General features: G+C 41.9%; 2 protein-coding genes across 8 annotated transcripts in view; both read right to left on the bottom strand.

Annotated features, from left to right (window-relative positions):
- Positions 1-4,041, bottom strand: part of ALDH18A1 (aldehyde dehydrogenase 18 family member A1) — a 31,585-nt gene extending 27,544 nt beyond the window's left edge. For all 3 annotated transcript variants that reach the window (XM_079312322.1, XM_079312324.1, XM_079312323.1), the window contains exon 1: positions 3,634-4,041. The gene's annotated coding sequence lies outside the window, so the exon portion shown is untranslated. The remainder of the gene's footprint in view (positions 1-3,633) is intronic.
- A 2,090-nt stretch (positions 4,042-6,131) lies between these two features.
- TCTN3 (tectonic family member 3) lies at positions 6,132-19,404 on the bottom strand. Of its 5 annotated transcripts, XM_079312124.1 has the most exons (13): positions 19,302-19,398; positions 18,515-18,636; positions 15,757-15,887; positions 14,739-14,847; positions 14,545-14,663; positions 13,508-13,543; positions 13,090-13,164; positions 12,862-12,987; positions 11,582-11,677; positions 11,318-11,415; positions 10,619-10,784; positions 9,780-9,917; positions 6,132-7,049 (listed from the first exon to the last, which is right to left on the bottom strand). In XM_079312124.1, exons 2-13 carry the CDS (start codon positions 18,630-18,632, stop codon positions 6,822-6,824), a joined length of 1,440 nt encoding a protein of 479 aa, XP_079168250.1. In that variant the 5' UTR covers positions 18,633-18,636; positions 19,302-19,398; the 3' UTR covers positions 6,132-6,821. The 5 variants fall into 5 exon arrangements, with proteins under 5 accessions (XP_079168250.1, XP_079168254.1, XP_079168253.1 ...); XM_079312128.1 differs by lacking the exon at positions 14,545-14,663 and having other exon boundaries at positions 19,302-19,404; XM_079312127.1 differs by lacking the exon at positions 15,757-15,887 and having other exon boundaries at positions 19,302-19,404.
- Positions 19,405-20,858: the final 1,454 nt, after the last annotated feature.

Raw genomic sequence — 20,858 nt, 5'->3', positions numbered from 1 at the left:
TCCCCTCCGTCTCCTCCAGACTGAACAAGCCAAGTGCCCTTAACAGCTCCTCGTATGGCTTTCCCTGGAGACCTTTCACCATCTTTGCAGCCCTCTTTTAGATGCTCTCCAATAGCTCTGTATCTTCCTTATGTTATGGCACCAGAACTGCACACAGTAGATGTGAACTGCACACATTTAGGAATTTGGAAAGCACCCTTAAGATCATCTGAGTCCAACCACAAACCTAACACCATTAAGTCCACCAACCCCCACCTACAGCGGCCTTGGAGGCAGCCAGTCCTCAACCACGGCGGCGCTATCCACCCTACGTGTGTGACATCTACAGAGGCAGGGAGAGCACTGTCAGCTGCCATGGGCACTGCTGGGTGCTTTACATACCTCCACAGATGGTGACCCCAGCAATGCTGTGGGCAGTGAAAGGGTGCCAGTGCCTAACCACCCATTCTATTAAGATATTTTTGCGAATATCCAGCCTAAACCTCCCTTGGTGCTTCTTGAGGCCATTTCCTCTCATCCTGTCACTGGTTCCTGGGGAACACAGCTAGACTTCCACCAGGCAGCATCCTCCTGCCAGTGTTGTACAGAGCTAGGTTTCCCTCTGGGCCCCCTTTTCTTCAGGCAGAACTCCCTCAGCTACCTGAGCTGCTCCTCATGAGACTTGTGCTGCACATCCTTCCCCTGCTCCATTCCCCTCTCTGCATACTCTAGTCTCTCACCGTCCTTCTTAAAATCAAGAGCCCCAAAACTGACTTCAGGATCCAACCACAAGATCCTCCCCATTTTTCTCTCTCCAAAAAACCTCAAACAAACAAAAAAAAAAAAAACAGACCCCAAGAATAAGGTCATCACTATGTTAGAAGACTATCTGGAGATCTTTACTTGAAGTAAAACTTGGTTTAATCATCATAGTGTCGTGCTCTCTACTCTTCCCCACTCCAATTATTAGCAACTGCAGAATAAAACCAATGACTACACCAGAATGTTGGTCACTCACAAAATAACAGAATAGTGATTAAAGGTATATCACAGCAGTTGATTTTTAAAAAATTTTTAATTAAGACAAGCCTTTTTTTGTAGTAAGTCAAGCATTGCAGGACGTGGGCTTTGCTGATCCTTGTTGGTCCCTTCCAGCTCTGAAGATTCTGTGATTCATTTTGAATAGCTAACAAGAAATGGAAATGCTCTCATTTTAAGGTCACCTGGCCAATTTTTAGCAGGTACAACTTGTTTAAACTGTGCTTCCAAATAAAAAGCAGGTTCCCCATAACCACTGCAGATACTGGGGAGCAGCTTTTCTTTTTCTGATACTCAAATAGACGTAAATTTGTAAGAGAAAATGCATACAAAATAAATCAGCCCTTTCATTCGCCACATGAAACTAGTAATTTTTATAGAAGGATCCTTGTTAGGCAGGGTATCCTAGATTTCCTACATGGTCAGCAGTTACTTACCTCAGTGTACCATGCAAGTATACTGAGAAGTGAGCAACATAAAACTGTTGTTTCAGACAGGTTAAGGTAGTGAAACTTCAGTAATCTTAAAGAGAGTTCCATCTTCAAGAAAAAGCATGGAACTATCCTGATGGTAATAACCATATTTGTAGGCACACATGCTTCAGTCCACCTACCTGCATCTCACACATAACTGCAGGAAACACAAGTACATCTCTGTGCAAATATTTTATTCCCCAGCTAATTAAAAAGAAAAAAAAAAGAGAAAAGATAAGGAAACAAATCACACAGTGTAGCTGCTTTAATCAAGCTTTCTGAGGAACATAATGACAGGTTAATCAAGCACGATTAAACCACTAATAAACCTCAAGATAGGATTCATTAGCATCTTTCAAGCACTTCCTTCCTCCTAACATCTCAATCAAGTCTTGCTACTTTTTTCTACCTGTTTTGAGCACTGAGCAGCAAAACATCAGGTTCCACCAGCTATTAAGGTAAAGATGATACAGCTAGTATCCCAGTCCTGTTCCAGTTTCCCTACATCCATTGCAATTGGTTGTGCAATTGCCAGATATCACTTAGGAGAACAAAGAAAGTAAAACAAAACTCACAGGTAGAACAGCAGTCTGTCAGATGCCCAGGTAAAGTACATGCATAGGACAAGAAGGCAATCACAACTGAGTTGAATACTCTCCTGGTTTCCAGCTCTGTGGAAACTGGGATTACTCACCTTCATACCACTGATGATTTTACAGACTTGCAGTGGACCTACCTCCTCATTCCTCTATTGATTGTCATGCTTGAGTTGTTCCTGAAAAACTCTAGTACCAGAAGTGCACTAGTTTTGACACCCCTTCTGATCAGAGCTGCAATTCCTGTCCCCAAGCAAGACAGCTTGATTGTCATAATATTCTGATCAGAGACTAACTGACCCAACCATGTATACAGGTGAATATTAGCAGCAGCAAGAGAGAAGCACAGTAATTCCTTAGACTACACTGCCACTAATACATCAGCATAGAATTCTCTTGCTTTCCTTATATCAAGGTTATTTCATATATCTGTAATGATCTCCATTGCTCTTCCTCCACCTCCCTGATTAGCCCAAAGAGTGCGGCATGCTAGCCAATGGAGCGTCACAACTGCAGTAGAGAACAGAATACTCAAATTTGGATGAAGAAAGGATTCATATACTGGCATAACATGGTCTTTTATTCTGCATTTCAGTCCTTAAGCAATAATTTTTATCATTCTATTTACTTTTTTTTTCCTACTAAATCTTGAACTGACTTTTCAAAGTATCATGCACAGTGACTCTCAGATGTTTTCATCCCCAGATACTGCAGAAAAAAATAAAAATATCATTGCTTTTGTATTCCTAGTAACACAACATGCAATAAGAACAGCTGAAGAATTACTGAAGCTAAACCTGAAAGATGGTTACTTTGCGATTGAACACAATTTTTATGACAATTGTGACAAAACAGTAGCTTAGAAGAGCAAGGAGATACAGCAAAAAAATAAATCAGCAAAGCAGTTTACACAACAAAAAATATTCACCTATGGAACAAGTAATATTGTTTCTCAAGTGACTAAACATTAATACTTTACTACAGTTTATTTTAACCCTTTGTAAATTTCTTCTTAGTATCCTCAAGACCAAATCTGGGAAGAGGAAGAAGGTAAACACTCCAAGTATCCATCAACTTTAGGGTCTAGAGTCGGCAGAGGTGTAAGCACATGGAAAAAATGTATAAGCATATGGAAATATTTGAGTTATTTTTCATTTGAAAAAATTAAACTTTTGACTGCATAGTATAGAAATAGGTATCAAATAATTTGGTAAACCAAGTAAGCTTTGCTTAAGTCTCCATTATCTAGAGTTTGATTACTCTCTTCAGAGGGCTATCAGGTTACTTAAAACCTCTAATCTGATCCTGTTCTGTCTACTGTGAAGAAACAGTATGTGAAGAACACAGGCTTATCATAAAGTGGGGTCAAAAACCTAGCGAGTGACTGTTAGCTGTCATGCAAGTATTAGGAGGGTTTAAATATTTTCTTTGGGCATGGAGAAATCTTTTAAGTAGGCACAAGAGACCGGCAAGGAAAAAGAAACCACAAGGAGCAACAGCTCTGCTCTCAGAGATGTCCAGGTGGAGGAGGTCCGTGCAGCTCTTACCAGTTCGTCTGCTGCTCGCAGAGGATCAAATTGCGATTTCACACTGAGGTAAACTCCCCGCAGCAGTAACGCTCTGACACCGCCGAGAAGAAGCGACCCCGAATCTATACGGCTCTGGAAAGTGTGCGGGGCCCGAGACACCGGCGTGCGGGTGCACTCCGGCAGTTGTAAGGTTGAGCTCGCTTCTCCCCTCCCTTCAGAGCCCTCAGCCTTCCACCACAAGCGACACAGCAGCCGCTCCCGGTTCTCCACGCGGAAGGGGAACCGACAGCACCGACGGACAGCGGCGCCAGGCAGCCCGGGACCGCCCCTTCGCCAAGGGCCCGCCGCGCTCCCCCGGCCACCTCCGCCCGGCCGGGCCGAGCCGCAGCCGCGCGCCCGCAGCGCAGCGCAGCCCACCTGGCGGCTGCGGGCACGGCCGAGGCTGCTGTGGCCAGCTCGGCGCGGCGCTGCCCTGCCCGGCTCGGCGCGGCCCCGCTCACCTGCCCGGCTCGGCTCGGCTCCGCCCGGCGCGGCTCGGCTCGGCGCGGCCCCGCTCACCTGCCCGGCTCGGCTCGGCGCGGCCCCGCTCACCTGCCCGGCTCGGCTCCGCCCGGCGCGGCTCCGCTCGGCGCGGCCCCGCTCACCTGCCCGGCTCGGCTCGGCGCGGCCCCGCTCACCTGCCCGGCCCAGCGCGGCCCCGCCCACCTGCCCGGCTCGGCTCCCCCCAGCGCGGCCCCGCTCCCGCTGTCTCAGTCACCGCCGCGGCACGTCACTTCCGGCCCCGCCCCACCCTCTACAATTCCCTTTGAAATCTACAAACACGTATTTCAAAGAATCCAGCGTTATGTTTCGAACGGACTTTAAAAATTATCTATTAAAGATCGTCTTCACTCGGAGGGTGTAAAAATAGACCTACTGCCTCAAGAAAGAGAGATGTTGGAAAGATGGCTCCAGCTAGAATGCTGGCAGCAGACTAATTAGAGTTTTGTCTCTGCCCTTTGACGTGGAGCACAAACACTCCATTCCTGTACATCTGACATATGAGTCTGCCTTGTGTGTAACACTTGTCATAACGCTGCCCGATACCAAACTGCAACACAGACTATTTCAGATGATGCAGGGGGGGGAAACTCAACATGACAAAGCAGACACAAAATGCACTGCAGATTCTAAAGCCACAAGCACTGCTGTCGCATGTCTAGAATTAGAATATGCCTTTATTCAGGCTGTACAAAGTTACTGACAAGGCTCTTTCCAGCTCTATTTCTTGCTATGACAAAATTTGAAGGGGCCAAATATGACCTAGAGAATAGGACATGTTAGAGGTTATATGGCAGATGATTACAATATAAGGTGATACATTCTTACAGAACTTCACAGCTTTGCAGCCCAAAGAGTAAACAGTATCTCTGTGGTTATACCTATATACCTCAATAACATAGAAAACAAGGATGTCAGATCCTTTTCATTCACGCCCTATCCCAACACATTTAGCATTGACATGTGACATTTGGGAAGTTTCTCCAGCTAACCCTCTGTAATTCAGTTATTGTCACCTCTAATTAATTTTCTGGATTCCACAAATTAGGGAAATGAGAAGATATGAGATACACTACAGAAGTATTATGAGAAAAGCTTTTCAAACTGGCACAGCTGAGAAGCCACATCTATCTAAAAATCAGAGGCTGTTGCTGAACTGTGTAACAGCACAGTCCTCTGTAGTACTGAAACGCACATGTTTCTGAATGTTCTCACCAGCTTGGTTGGGCTGCCACAGAATAGCAATCCATGTAAGCTGCTGACGCACAGAATTCGTTCCTAGCTAATAAACTATCACAAAGATAATGTGACATTAACCCAGAAGCTTTTAGATGGGTTGTAGTTTTGTTTTATTTGTTTTATCTCCTTTGAGATCCTGACTTATTTTAAATTTTTCGTTTTTTTTTTGCTTTTTTTTTTTTTTTTTTTTTTTTAGATTTGCAATGAGGAGGAGAACAGAGTTGTAATGTGCAGTATAGGTATAAAAGCAACCAATACATTTTATTAAAAGTAGGCTCATATTGATTTCACTGGAGTACCTAGCATCAGATGGGGCATATTTTCCGGCATCTCAAGAAGATAAATAATAAAATCTTTTACTAAATAGTATACTTTCATCCAACCATCCATTTAGCTTCCTGGAACAATTGAGCAGATTTCCTCAATGATGGTAGAGGGCAGACCAGAAAATCAGAACACAACCTTTAACTTCTACACTTATTTCCTGGTCCCAGAGACTGAGCCAGAGGCAAGGTATTACAGCAAGCTTCAGTCTCGTAATACACCTACAAATTTTCCTAAAATATTCAATGTTTTAGCTTCAGAACTATTCACAAGTCTCTCTAATGCGCTACTAGAATTTTAGGGGCTATCATTTTCAGTTCAGTTCCTATCTGGAGCAAGTGAATGTTTCTTATCTAGGAAAAATTCTATTGAGGCCCATTTTTCCAGGGGAAAAAATATCAGGAAAGAAGATGTTTTGATGAATCATTAAAATTCAACTGTATTTCAGACTATGTGGCATTTACAATTACTTTGCTCTGTGAACACTTGCTAATGTGAGCAGTGAATAAACCATGAAAATTTCAACTGAATATCTGTATTTGAAATGACAGAGAAAAGCAAAATTAAAAAAATATCACAGAGGTGTGGTTGTTGCCAACTTACAAGGACATGTTAGGGGTGACTGGCACACATGACTACCCATAAAATAAGAATTCAGGCCTCCCAGGAGAGCTCCTGTATCTTAAATGTTTGGTTAGATCCATAGAGAAAAATCAGGTGCTTCTTGAACAGGGAACTAATTGAAAGCAGCTCCAAAATGAACTGAACTTTGCTTCTCTTTCCATACTTCTTGGTTTACAGAGCACTCTTGGTTTCTGGAGACATGGACTAATCATTTTAACCTTCTCTTCCTTGTTCTTCATGAATGCAATGTCCCTGGATCTCTACATTTCTCGAGTGTGTCACTGCAGTGACATTCACAGGTGGTTCACATACAGAGAGCACGGACATGACAGGACAAGCTGTTTGCAAGGTTTGATCCAAGAACAGAGGGCACATAGATATCACCAACATGGTATAAAAACCTGATGACAAAAGTCCATCATCGGGATCGTATCCTGAATGTATCAATTCACTCACCAAACTTTAAATACAGGCTCCATCTATTTCCAAAAGCAGAAAATACTAGATATTATTAGAATCAACAATAAATACCCAGCCAGATCACCTCTGTAACTTTTTTCTACATTCAGGGCCATCTTGAATGGGAAAAATATGTCAAATGGGAGTTTCCAGTCCATTTGGGGCTGGCCTCTTGGAGGTTCTGGCCAATCTGTCATGTCAGTGAAGGTAACGACAGTTGTCACAGGTACCATGCTCATGTTTAGAAACTGCAACAAGAAGGGAAACAGAGTTTAGCAGTCTTAATACAAAAAACATACCCCTCCTCAATTTTCTAGTAGATTACGGGCAAGGATGATGTCTTTGGGACAGGAAAGTTAAGTGTCCTAAGTTTTCAGAGGAGTAAGCTCTCTTTCCCAAAACTGATACTTAGCAGGTAAATTGAGGGTATAGTAAAGATCAGTAGCTACTGTGCATCGTATGCTACAGACATCCAAACTGGCAGCAGTGACTCTAGCTCTGCTGCAGTAAGGCTTTTGCTCAGAGGAAAGACATACCAGGTAGTTAATAATAAGAACAGGTGCAACCTAGCTTTATTTTTTATAAGGGTTCACCTGGCTCTTCGAACAAGTGCTTGCTACCAGGAAAAACTGCCACAAGATGCAATCCTATCACTAAATGTCAATGAATTAAAGCAGGGACCCAATACAATAATAAATTTACTGCTCACATTTTAGGATGTTGTTTCAGGAAGAAGACATCAGTGAGGATCAAACAGGGAATTGAACCTCTAAGGCCTCAGTTCTTTTCTGTTTTAAAAGAATGCTGCAAGAAAACTAATACACTAGCTCTTTGAGCTACATGGAGTTTGATGGCTACCTTGGGCTGATTAAAGACCACGCAGCTGCCAAAAGAGCAACTCTGCTCCCTGCCCCACTTTCCAGCTCTGAATGCTAACACTGAGAGCATGTTCACTGGCAGCATGCCTTCTGTGCTTGCACTGGTTGAAGCCAACCTGTGAATTTACCTGTGAATTTACCACCTCATTCACTTCCCTGAGAAGAATTTCAAAGATTGCTTTTAGAGCAAGATTCTGTAGAAAGCATTAAAACATTTGCAAGATAGAGTTTATGACTCTTAAGACAAAAATACTGCGACTCCTACTGGGGAATTTCTGTGGTATTCCTCAAGGCAAATTTAAAAATACTTCTGTGCTTAAATAAAAAAATGAACAGTGCATTGGTTACAGTCCTGGTTCTACATGGAGTCTGCAAAGAGGCATCATGAGCAGATTCCTTGTGCACCTGCAGCACCAGTCCTGAGAGCATCATGGGGCACTTCAGCCAGCTGTGGATCCATCCCCCAGGCCTGCTCTGCTGCCCAAAGGTGGCCCCTGAGCAGTTCCCATTTCAGAATGGATACAAATCAATGCTGAGGCTATTTCTTCTCTCATCACCTGGAAACTTCACTCACTTGCAAGGTGTCCCAACATTCCTGCTTCCAGCCAGTTTAACCCCTTCCTGCCCTCCATGCCAGATCAGTCCTTGATCACAACTCATCACTGCTGAGCAGTTACAAGTAGAATTTCCCCAACACTTCTGATTGATGTAAGTTTTCCTATCAATGAGTAAACACACAATAGACCAAGTTGCTCTAGTCAACATAAAGCCTTGAGATGATTGATTTAAGTGTCTGGATCTTCAAAAACTGCCTTAAAATCAGAACAGGGAACAAAACCCATACACAACTCATCCTAAACAGCTGGGAGAAGGCAATCATCAGAAATTTCCAGCATGCTCTTGAAGAACACTACATCATTTTACAATGTCCTGTATTTCCATAAAGTCTAAATATAACTGTGATTAGATATTGTGGATAGGTTCCCTGGGTTCTCTTGTTTTCTGGTCAGTTACTTAGGCAACATTCCAGTGCTGCAGTGTTGTCTAAATAAAAAAAAGTTTCTCTAAAGAATAATGAAAGGAACTAAAGGATAGTTCTCAGATAGAGAATCTGTAGGCTAAAGCTGGGAAGTGACATCATTTGAAAGTAATGTGCAGCCTAGTACACTTACAAATAACTGCAATTCATAACTGCTGGCTATAGAGGAAGTAGGTCCTTTGCTAAAATGTCTTTACTAACAATGCTAATTTGTGGATTGTCACAATTGGGATGGGAACGCAGAAAGGGAAAGGGAAAGGGAAAGGGAAAGGGAAAGGGAAAGGGAAAGGGAAAGGGAAAGGGAAAGGGAAAGGGAAAGGGAAAGGGAAAGGGAAAGGGAAAGGGAAAGGGAAAGGGAAAGGGAAAGGGAAAGGGAAAGGGAAAGGGAAAGGGAAAGGGAAAGGGAAAGGGAAAGGGAAAGGGAAAGGGAAAGGCACCCACAACCGACAGAACTGCTACTGCCTTCCTGGTCTCTTTGTGGTTAATTTCCTAGCTGTTGTTGATTTGTTCACCTTGTTACACACACACACACACACACACACACACACACACACACAGAGTAAAGAACTGGCATTCCTATCCCCATATCTCTACCTAAAATCCCCTGATTCCAAAATTATAATAATTTGGAGGGAGGAGGGTTTTGCACTCTCAATCTCAGGGAGGGGATCCTGACTTTCTTGATAAATACGTGTCTTTCAAACCAAGACACAAAGTTTCAAGAGACAACTAAATAAACATGGAGTTACTGCATGTTTGTAACTACAACTTTATACAACCATAACTGAAAGTTTAAAGATTGAGTCCTTAAGTGGCACAAAATGGTTTAGGGTTGAAAGAAGGTACCTTTTCCAGTTATGTCACTGAGTGAGGACAGTACTGAAAAGACCACAGAAAAAGCTTCCTCTATAAAAGGCTACCACTGCAGACAGACAACTGCTAAAATTCAGTAAATCTCAACTTACTTAGTTTCAAGACCATTTGTATTCCTTGGTTCTTAAATAATCTGTAAACCCCCTTTAATTATCTCTGTGTGTGAGGGAGCGTTTTTAATTCCATACCTTGAGGGGGTGACACTGGTAAAAGTGCCGTGCACCCAGTATTTGAGCTTGTGGGTTGGACAGGAGGCCCACTTTAGTCCACAGTATCTGTATCTCCAGGGTCACAGGAACCATACAACAGGAAGTGCACTTCAAAGCCTGAAAATAAAATATACCCCAATCAACTTAATATAGTATTCTAAAAGTGATAAAGGACCAAAAGTCTGGGTCAAAGTCTAATATTTTGTATAATACAGGTCACAGAACCTGAATCAATCACTTCAGCACTGGTCAGAACAACCACCCATTTTGGAGCTACATCCATCTCATTGCCATCTCAGTTCCAATTAGAATTTGTCTCAGCTTTACCGCTTGGATTCCACATTTCACTTAGCCTTCCCCCACACATTAACAATTATTACAATACAATTGGCTCACAAACTTTAACTTTATTATGTAATATAATAGGATATAAATATACTACAAAAATACTCCCTATTCTGGAAAAGCAGAAAGGATTATAATAATAATTAATAGGAAGCAAACAGCTACTATTAGTTCCAAAAGGCTGTGAGAAAACTATGTAACACTGGATTCAGTATTTTACTCTTTTTGCCCATTTAAATAGCAAAAGCAGAATTAAAGAGATAGGAAATATAAGGGTTTATTGGGGTTTTTTGAGGGTTTTTTTGTTAAGTATTCTAATAATATGAAACATAATGACTGCTTACACATATTAAGACCCCTGAGAGTGATAGGGTCATTATATAAAAATAGTCCAGATACCCCCACCTCCCCAAGGCAATACAAAGATATGAAAGAAAGAATATTTACAGATGGTCTTTTTGCATTCATATTACCTGCACACTGCAGTTCTGAATCAGAATGGTCATCCATTCTTCTGCCTGGGTTGAATGAGCACTGCCAATTATACCAAAGTCTTCTGTTCTGTTCATCCCCCAAAAAGCCTTGTACAATTTCTGCTGCATGTAACTACAGTTACTGCCTTCCAGTATTGGGGATAGGCTGGAAATGAGAAAATTTTAGAAAGTGATTTCCAAGACAAAAAAGCCCCAAACCACTGTCAACATCCTTTCTTTGCAGTAAGTATTTCTTCTCTTAAAATAAGTCAACAAGCATTGGCATCAGAAAGGAGAAAAATACAGCAGGGTAATGCATGATAAGGAAAACTGACAGCTCTTCAGCCATATTATCTCATCAGTGTCCTGTACTTGCCCTGTCAAGAGAACAATCCAAATCATCAAAACAACCACTTTTTAAGATTCACTTCTCAACTCTACTCTTGCCCAAGGCATATTGCCACGCTAGAGCCTCAAAATGTCCCAGAAGACCTTCACAATGTTCAGCTTATTCTAGGAGCCCACCATCTTTCCTATATTCAAGTTCTCTCAGGAGTATATGAAAGATCTGTAGACATCCACTGGTGACCTCAGAGGACCCTGGCTTCCCAGCAGTACATGAGACACTACAGAAAAACATGCCAAGTGACTCCACAACTTACAGCTGTCAGAAAGGATGACTGCAGAGTGTGTTGTTACCTGATTTTGCAGCCTGTTCTCATATTCCTTCCAAACTGTATCTTGTGTCTCAGGAACCGTGAGCAACTTCCATCACTTTCACTCCTTAATATGCTCATCTGACAGACTCCACATCAAGAAGCCAAAAAAAGTATAAACATAAACACTAATCTTGTATTTAACAATCCACTCACGCGATATTCCTCCTTATCCTTGTCAGGGCACTATAAAAGTCCAGACAGTGAAGTACCAGAAATAAAAAAACCCCATAGTAGATAAGGATACATGTTGCATGGCACCACTGTTTGCAATCAACAGTGGTGCTCCAGTGTTATAGCCAGGGTTTCCACTTCTAGGCAACATATGAGAAAGAGTCCTGGTCTACAAAGACGAAGGGAAGAATTAGATAAAGAGGAAAATATTAGCACCAATGACATGCATTCATCTCCAAAGATCAAATTCACATTCTCAAAAATGTAAATGTAGGCTGGTTTTGAATAGCTTATTATTATACACTACTTAAACTATTTGTTTCCAATTGGCCAATTTAATTTGCAGTTCAGGAGTTTAAAAAACCCTGAATGTCAGTATCCTGAAATGTGGCTAAGACCAGGAAAGCTCTCAATAAAATTAATTGCTATTGCTCAACATTTGTCTCTGAGGAAGTGAACAGATCAGTCAAGGCCAATTCTACAGAAGAACTACAGAACAACCCTACCTTAACCCTGATTCCTAGTGGACCATTCCACTTCTAAATAGCCATTTGGCAAGAGCCTCTGGGCAGAACTTCAACAAGATTGCAGTGCACACTTACCAACCCCTGAGGTTGTCACTTACTAAATTTTATATTGTCTCTATGGACATGATTTATGTGAACTTAACACACATTAATATTTCCCAGATTTCTACCCTCTTCAAAGTAACTCTCTTTCCTGCTGCAAAGGCAAAGTTAAGTAAGTACCTAGAATAAATTTAGTAACTTTGTTCACAAACGCCAAACACATCAGATACAGCCCTAGCTTCAACCATTTCCTTCACAAGGCAATGCTGCTGACTTATTCATCCTCTTCCCTTCTACCCCAAAAACCAATATCATCACCAACCCCCCAAACCCCAAACAAAACAAACAAAAAACAAAATAACCCCCGCAAAAAAACTGAGAGAAAACAAAAAGAACAAAAAAAAAAAAAAAAACAACAAAAAGCACCAAAAAGCCCAAAACCAAACCAAGCAAACAAATTCACCCTTAAAAAAAAAAAATCACTAAAAAGTCCCAAACAAACAAAAAACACCTAAAACCAAACCACAAGCAAATACAGTCATATTAAAATAATCAACTCCTTGAAATTTGTGCAATACCAAGCCTGGATTTTTCTTCTAGCATGGTTTACTTGAGACCAGAAGTGCCTCCCCTCCTGTCTACAACCATTTGCATCCCTGGGTTCTGTTACTACTATACCACAGTGACACAGCTCTAATCCTTGCAGGTCTCATCTGTAAAAAAACGAGTCACGAGCTACAGATTACAAACTTGGTAAAATTCCAGGGAGGATAGGGATACTAACCCAGAAGTGCACAGTGAAGTGCTGCTGCAGGGAGGATCTGGAGCTCCCAGTGATGTTGCTCACTTTGAACTGAACAGAAACACTCTGAATTCCACTTGTGCCACTATATTCTATCTCATAGATCACCTGAAAGTCCAATTTAGAGAATAATAGGAGATAAGGTAATAGGTTGATTGATGACTTTAAGCTTGTGTTAAGCTGCTCTAAAAGGAAAGAAGATTCACATACCTCAGAAACAACATTGGTGCATGTGCTGTCTTTCATGTGGGGAGCTCTAGGCGGTGAGACTGCAGTGACATTTACCTGGAGACAGTAAGCACAGTAACAGTTAGCAATTGTTAAAAAAGAGAGTGCATTGTTTACTCTTTCTCACTGCTGTTCCATGCAAGTCAGATTTATCCCCCTGCTGTAGTTGTGATCTAGGGGCACATCACACTGCTCCAGATCCCCAATCTTTTTCCATGAAAGTAAGCTACCTCCATGACTTTATTTCTATCTACGCCCGTTCATTTAAAAACACACCCTTACTTATGTCCTTTTTTTCTCTAATGTCCTACTTTGGCAAGAAAAATCTTGTTTCAGAAACAGCACATTCCCATTCTCCCTTCAGAAGCAGAAATTCTTTTCATTGGCAGCAAAGACTGACCTTCATTGACTGCATAACAGTGTCATTAATTGGGACCTGGGGAAAATAAACAAACCGTTTTATAATACCAATAAAAAGCTAAGTAAATTGCTGTGTTTGCAAGTGATTAAAGCCATAAACTCATTACAAAAGAACATTAATATTCCACATTCCACAAAAGGCATTTTAAAATACCAGAAGACAAATTTAAGCTTGGCCCTACTAATGTCCTGCAGAATGCAGGTACTTTTAAGTGTCACATCTCTGATCCATTCCTGAAACTCCATCTTCCGCAATCAAATAAATACATCAGCATCCAGATGAGAAAAAACTGAATTTTGGCAGCAGTGACAAAGAAAGCCCTGAAAAGATTAATTAAATCTGATTAATTAAATAGAATATTCTCTGCTAGTTAAGTAGATTTAGATTTCCAATATAAAGGTAAATTGAGTCATCAGCCTTAGTGAGTACTCCTATTTACAATGTTGTTTTCTCTGGGAAAACCAGAAAAATTCTACAAGGTGAGAGGAGACGTTTTCATAGAAGCATTCAGTAAGACCAGTAGGATGAACTCAAAACAGTAAATTGGTTGCTTTGAATTTATTATCAGGACAAATAGTAGAGAAATTGATATTGCTATAAATAGAGCTAATATTAATAAGTGGCCTTCGGTATGATTTTAGAGCCTAATTCTTTACTGAGAGTATGTACTGCTTGTATGTACTTCCTGATAAACAGACAGGAATACTTTCATAAACCACCTGTTTAAAATGCAAAAGAATTTTAGACAAACTATTAGAACTATGAAGTATCAGTGAAGTACCAGTTAAATACATTAAGAATTTGCTAATGATGGAAATTTATTAGAAAGTAGTTTGAATTGAAGGATTATCACTGGTCATGCATGACATTCTCAGCAAGAAGGCTTCAGCAACTGGGAGATCAGGTGTGACATACCAGAATACCTTCAGTTTTACAGTTACATGAGGTCCCAGTGGAAGGCAACGCAAAGTCAAACAATTAAGATTTTGAACAAAAGCAAGAATTATGAAATACACCTTTAGCACAGTGAAGTCACGGTAGTAGGAAGCAGCATCTAGGGCAGGGTCAGTCATGCAGCTCTTGCTCAAGTTGGTAAATATCCGAGTACAGCTTGTGCTTTTACTGTCCAGGAAGCCTGGGTGAGTTAAGACATGACAACAAATAAAAATAGAAGCAAACTACCCTAAGATATTCTTCCCCCTTTACTAACCAGCAGGATTTCCATCAACACAAAGTCCACTGGTTCCCATTTTTACTGGCTGTCTAAGAATGCTCAGTACAGATGACGAACCAAAGTAGATTAGGATAGGATCACCAGCCTGAAAAGACAATTTGGAGAAATCACAAAGTTACAGCAGAATACTAAGACCAAGGGCAAGAGACAAATCTATATTCTTTGTGTACACCCAGTTTTGTCTAAAAGGTTGTCCAACCCCTTAAATACAAGGCAAATGACCAGAAACTTTTCATACACTAAGGAATGGAAAGTACTGAGAGATAAATAGTTTAACAATGTGCTCTGGTAACCAGGAGGGACAACTGTGTCATGGGGTGCATCTGGCTCAGCATCTCCAGCTCCTAGGGGCAAGGCAATTGTTCCACTCTGCTCTGCATGCTGGTATGGCCTCACCTTGAGCCCTGACGGCACTTTTGGGTGCCAAAACATAAGCCATAAAGTGCACTCAAAAGAGGATTACAAACATGGTGAAGGGCCTCTCCAGAGGAAGCCATACAAGGAATGGCTAAAGTCACTTGGCTTGTTCAGCCTGGAGGAGACTGAGGGGAGATCTCATTGCACTCTGCAACTTTCTCCCAAGGGGCAGACACTGATCTCTGCTCTCTGTGACGAGGGACAGGACCCATGGAAACTGCTCGAGTTGTGTCAGGGAAGGCTTATTTCAGGAAAAGGCTCTTCCTCCCAAGGGTGGTTGGGCACTGAACAGCTCCTTAGGGAATGGTCACAGTCCCAAGGCTGACAGAGCTCAAGAAGCATTTGGGCAACACTCTCAGGAACAGGGTGGGATTGCTGGGGTGTCCTGTGCAGGGCCAGCAGTTCTACTTGATGATCCTTGCGGGTCCCATCCAACTCAGGATATACTACAATCCAATGATATTATGGCTTCCAGGTACAAAACAAGAATCTTTTGATCTGTTCTCATCAGACATCATTACAGACAGCTTTAGTAAAAGCATAGGTACAAACTAATTACTATTTTCTTTCAACTCACACGGTAAAAAGCAGAGAATGATGGCTGAACTTGTGATGGTGCTAAGAAAGAGTGCCTGCCATACTTCTCTAAGAACTCCACAAAATCAGATTCCTCAATATCCTGTGGCTGTTGAAAATAGTTCATCTTTGCTAGAGTTTGAAAAGGGGAAAAAAAATCCATCAATATTAAGTTACTAGAAAATATAACAGTAAATACTGTGCCAATATTTTTAAAAGGAATAACATAAGTAATTGTCAGCTAGCTGGTGCCTTATATTAATTAATCCATAGTAACACTTCTAATGGGCTAATATGCTCTACAGACAGGATGATATGAGTAGGGTTCATGGGAAACAGACATTAATACACAAAGTGACTTTCCAAAAAGCATGAGACTCCTTAACAGCTATCTTAATATATGCTGTAATTTCCATGAGATGCCCAAATTAGGCACACATGAAACTTTAATTACAAAGCACAACCCATTTGTGAGCTCACTAAAAGCAACATTAAATGGATTCAAAATAATTAAGTAAAACTGGTGATTGGTAAAACTCAAGGTAAGTATGAAGAGACAAAAGGCATGCTAAAAAAAGAGACTTTCTATTAGCATCCTCCAGTGATATCTTCCTGACCTGGTAGTATTCAGTGGTGTGGTTATCATGTTATAATGTATTAATTTCTTACTGCTAAAGCACTGTTATAAAATGGCAAATTATTAAAGGCATGCCACATAGACCTATCGTAATATAAAAAATTTTTCAATGCATTCAAATAAAGCATCTTAGAAGATTCAAGGATTACACATCCTAGTGACAACAGCACTCTCAACTACAGCAGTACCAAAAAGAACTTAGATAATCCAGTAGATTTGGGGGGGAAAAAAAAGAACAGTAAAAAAAGAACCTTAAGCTCTCAATGTAATTCTGCCGTGCAAAGGCAGAGCAGATGATCAAAGGTAGAGCAGAGCTAGCCGAAACAAAAGCTTTTTAATATCCAAATACACCATTAATTAAGCAGTCAAATCTTACAAGGAGATGAAAGTCAAAGGAATATTAACCTCCTACAAGGTTCACAAAAATAGGCATGCAGAGCAGCTTGCTTAATAATCACTTGAGGGTATCATCATTTGACTGAAAAAGAAAACATTCGCAATTGTGCTACTCACAGCCATTTAATTTATTTGGGATCCAGTTCATCACATACTCTTTCATTATCAAAGCTGAATACTTGCTACCACAGGTTAACAATATTATATAATGCAATATATTCCTGAAAGCTGGAAGGAAATACCTTTGGCAGCAAAACGTAAGATATTCAAACTGTTTAAATTTAGATACCAAAGGCTATTTAATCTTGTAGAAAAAGTCAAAATAAAATTTAATCTGCTAACAATGGTTTCAATGAGATGAAGCCAATCTCTACATCACTTTCACTGGCAATGACAATTCAATAGGGCTCGATTGTATTTCTGGCAAAGGCAGCTCATCACACCATCCTGGAAAGGCTGCTGCCAGTTGAATGAAAATCAGCTGAATAAAATATGTGTTCCTATATTTCCATGGGAAAGGCCACTAGAGAGAAGGCAGTTTCTACCAGAAACTGTTATGACCCTTCAGGTCATAACATGAGTCTTCCCCATAAAGTCTTCCCCATATGTTCTTCCAACAACAAGCACAGAGAAGGAAAAGGCCATGTGAACAATTAATTCTGTTCCCAGGTGTGCTACAACTGCTACAGGCAGTCAAATGTGTAAACCTCTTCAGTGGGCCTAATCATGTAATAGATACAAAATATCAATGACTAAAAAAAAATCTGTGCAAAACATTACAAATTCAAAATCGTTTTATTTTTAGGATATTATGAATGGTGTGGGAAAAGGGTAAAATTTAAATTCCAAGTTACAGGCTGAAAAGCTCAGGAGCCTGACAGCATTTTAAGCTGTGATTAAACTCATCTAAATTAATCTTTACTGTGAGACCTACTGAAAATTGGAGAGAGTACAGTTCTAGCGCTACTACCCATCACACTATATATTATGAAGCTCTCTCATAATTTTTTTTGTTTTTCCGTGTATGCAAAACGCTCAGATAAAATCTGTAAAGAGCTGAAAGCAGACAAGATAATAATAAACTAACCTTGTTTTGACTAGCTGTTGTACCTGTTAATCCCTGGAGTCCCTCCCAACCTAAAATACTCAGGGAACTCTGGATCACAACTCCCAGACAAATAACTCAAAAGAGAAAATGGTAAGTGTTCAAATGTAAGACCACAGCAATCACACTGACTGCCAGGAACTGGACATTGAATCACTCAAACGAAGTACAATGTGGAAAGAAAAAAGAGGAAAGAATGTTAATGGCATATCCTACGTGATACATGATTACCAGTGAAAAAAAGAAAAAAAGCACAGAAGAAAGGATGAAAAATAAAGAACCCAAAACACAATAAGAAAACATTTTCTGAAAATTATACTAGTGGGATACTTCAAATGTCAACCCTTATCTGCTGCTGTACATGTAGCAAATTCTGTAAGGTATAATGCATAAGCAATTGATAAAGACCTAATTGTGCTCAGCCAGAAACCCTACCCCTTATAACAGCGCAATAGTATTTTGCTTTGTTTTGTCTTTGGTGATCAGACCCTGATTCATTATGTTCTCTGTGAAACTGTAGTAGCGAAATAATTAGCAACAATTATAATTTGTAGTTCAAAAAAATATTACCTAAGCAGAGGCAATCTATGAAAAAAATGTATGAAAAGAAGTATTGCTTACAGTCATCCAACCGCACACAGAACAGTGGATCACGTCCACCAGGATCAGAAACGATGTCTGTAGAATAAGGGGTGTTACTTCTGAAAATGAGTGACTTTTCCACACACACCTGACTCATAGACCTGCAAAGACAAGCCCCGGCCAGCTATAAAATGAACCACGCTTGCATCATTTCGTATTTTACATTACATAGCGCCAACGACACAATACAGTATTACTTTTCATCACTTTAGACGAGCTGTACAATCTGCATTGATAATCAATTACAGAAAGCCACTCTTGTCATTGTAGTAACTTTGTGGACACTCGGTTAGTGTAATTGGAAATCACTCTGACATTCCCTGGAAGAAAAAGTGATTAAAAACAAAATAAATGCCCATATATTACAGCTCATCCCGGTCCTTATCACAAGAGCAATGCAAAGACAAATTTTACTCTCTAATAGCTGAGACCATCTCGCGGTCTGTACTTGTTTGACGGTCTCATCATAGCTCTCCAAAATTTCTTTTTCTTAAACCCAGACTTCCCAGCTCCCACGGCCAGCTGTCTCCTCGCGGAGAAGCCAAGCCTCTCTTCATCTCGGCCATTGCGCCATCAGCCCCGGGAAGCCTTTCGCAGTCCCCGGCCCACCGCCAAGCTGTCCCTGGGCCCGGGGGTGCGGCAACAGCACCGCGAAACACAGGCGGCAAAGCCACAGCTCCCGCCGGGAGCCCGGCCCGGGCCCGCTCTCCTGGCCTGCCTCGGCCCGCCCGGCGCCAGCAGCGGCAGAAGCCCATCTCCAACCCACCTGCTGCCGCCTGAGCGACGGGACGCGCCCGCGGGGCCGAGGGCGGGCACCGACAGCGGCGGCAGCAGCGCCAGCAGCAGCAGCCACACCACGCCGCAGCCGCAGCCGCAGCCGCAGCCGCAGCCGCAGCCGCAGCCGCAGCCGCAGCCGCGCATGGCTCCGCACCGGCGCCGGGAGCGCGCGGAGCCACAGCGCCTGCGCGGCCCGAGGGGGCGGGGCTCTTCTAAAGGAGCCCGTTCCCAACGGCGAACTTCAGGTGGCTGTAGCTACTCTGTTGATAACTTCTAGAAATCGTCTGCTATTCATGAATTCATATTATGGCACAGTGATTGCGTTAAGAACAGTTGTGTCTAACATTCAGCACGAGGTACCCTATTCTGCTGTCATTTAAATTATGTAAATTGACTGAGTCACTAAGCAATCACTGCTTTACATATGGTAGAGTGCATAAACTGGTCTGGAGTGCTGCCTAGGTAAGAACAATGTTTCACTAATTCTAGACTTTGCATCACAAGCATTTCTACACAGTAGACCAGATGGGAGAAGATTCTTAGTTTTGACATCACGAAAATTTTTTTCCGAACAAATGCCAGAGCTTAGTTAAAATCCCACGCAGATAAGTCCTGGGAGAGTTTGGCTTTTATAGTTCTATGTTTTAAATAAAAATATTTTTCATGGTACTTTTTCTGCGGTTGTTTTTCATGTAATATTTATCTAACATCTGAATCTGACTGGCACAATATAGTGGAGATTAGAAAGTCCATATGTGTTCAGGGAGTCAAATAAGGCAAATAAGGTACTGTAACAGAACCTGCTCAAGTTTGCTGGTTTTGAGCTGTTGGAAGCTTCAGGATTCCTTACTCTGGAAATATTGCAGTACCCTGTTTGAAACTCTTCCTTAGCCTTCTACAGCTCATCTCTGTCAAAGGAAAGCTCACTGGCTGGGCCTTTGTTCTGATATAGTTCCATTCCTACATTCAGTGTGTACTAGATTTTCATCAGAAGCCAAGATGGAAAAGATATACCCAGAAAATTTTAGAAGAGAATCATAGAACAGTGGGATCCTGGAGTTGGAAAAGACCTTCAGGATGCTGAGGAAACTTGAGCATCTCCCTGCCCAGGAGAGGCTGGGGGGGCAGGGGCTGCTCAACCTGGAGAGAGGAGCCCCGGCTGAGAGGGGCCTCAGCCTGGGTGTCCCTGGGTGTCCTTGAATGTCCCTGAATGTCCCTGAGTGTTCCTGGGTGTCCCTGGGTGTCCTTGAGTGTCCCTGAATGTTCCTGGGTGTCCCTGGGTGTCCCTGAGTGTCCCTGCATGTCCCTGGGTGTTCCTGGGTGTCCCTGGGTGTCCCTGAGTGTCTCTGTCTGTTCCTGGGTGTCCCTGAGTGTCCCTGAATGTCTCTGGGTGTCCTTGGGTGTCCCTGGGTGTCCTTGAATGTCCCTGAATGTCCCTGGGTGTTCCTGGGTGTCCCTGGGTGTCCTTGAATGTCCCTGGGTGTTCCTGGGTGTCCCTGAGTGTCCCTGGATGTCCCTGAGTGTCCCTGAATGTCCCTGAGTGTTC

This window comes from Erithacus rubecula, assembly GCF_903797595.1.
Source record: "Erithacus rubecula genome assembly, chromosome: 9".
Classification (NCBI taxonomy): domain Eukaryota; kingdom Metazoa; phylum Chordata; class Aves; order Passeriformes; family Muscicapidae; genus Erithacus; species Erithacus rubecula.
The sequence above is the reverse complement of the archived record's forward strand: the minus strand, read 5'-3'. Positions and strand labels throughout refer to the sequence as shown.

What these genes read in the sequence shown, in the direction of transcription:
- TCTN3 (XM_079312124.1), bottom strand. Translation starts at nt 18,632, where the DNA reads ATGAGTCAGGTGTGTGTGGAAAAGTCACTCATTTTCAGAAGTAACACC. An exon ending in ACTTCACTGTGCACTTCTGG is followed by an intron (nt 11,678 to 12,861) that starts GTTAGTATCCCT and finishes TCGTCTTTGTAG; the next exon opens with ACCAGGACTCTTTCTCATAT. An exon ending in ACAGTGGTGCCATGCAACAT is followed by an intron (nt 11,416 to 11,581) that starts GTATCCTTATCT and finishes GGAGTCTGTCAG; the next exon opens with ATGAGCATATTAAGGAGTGA.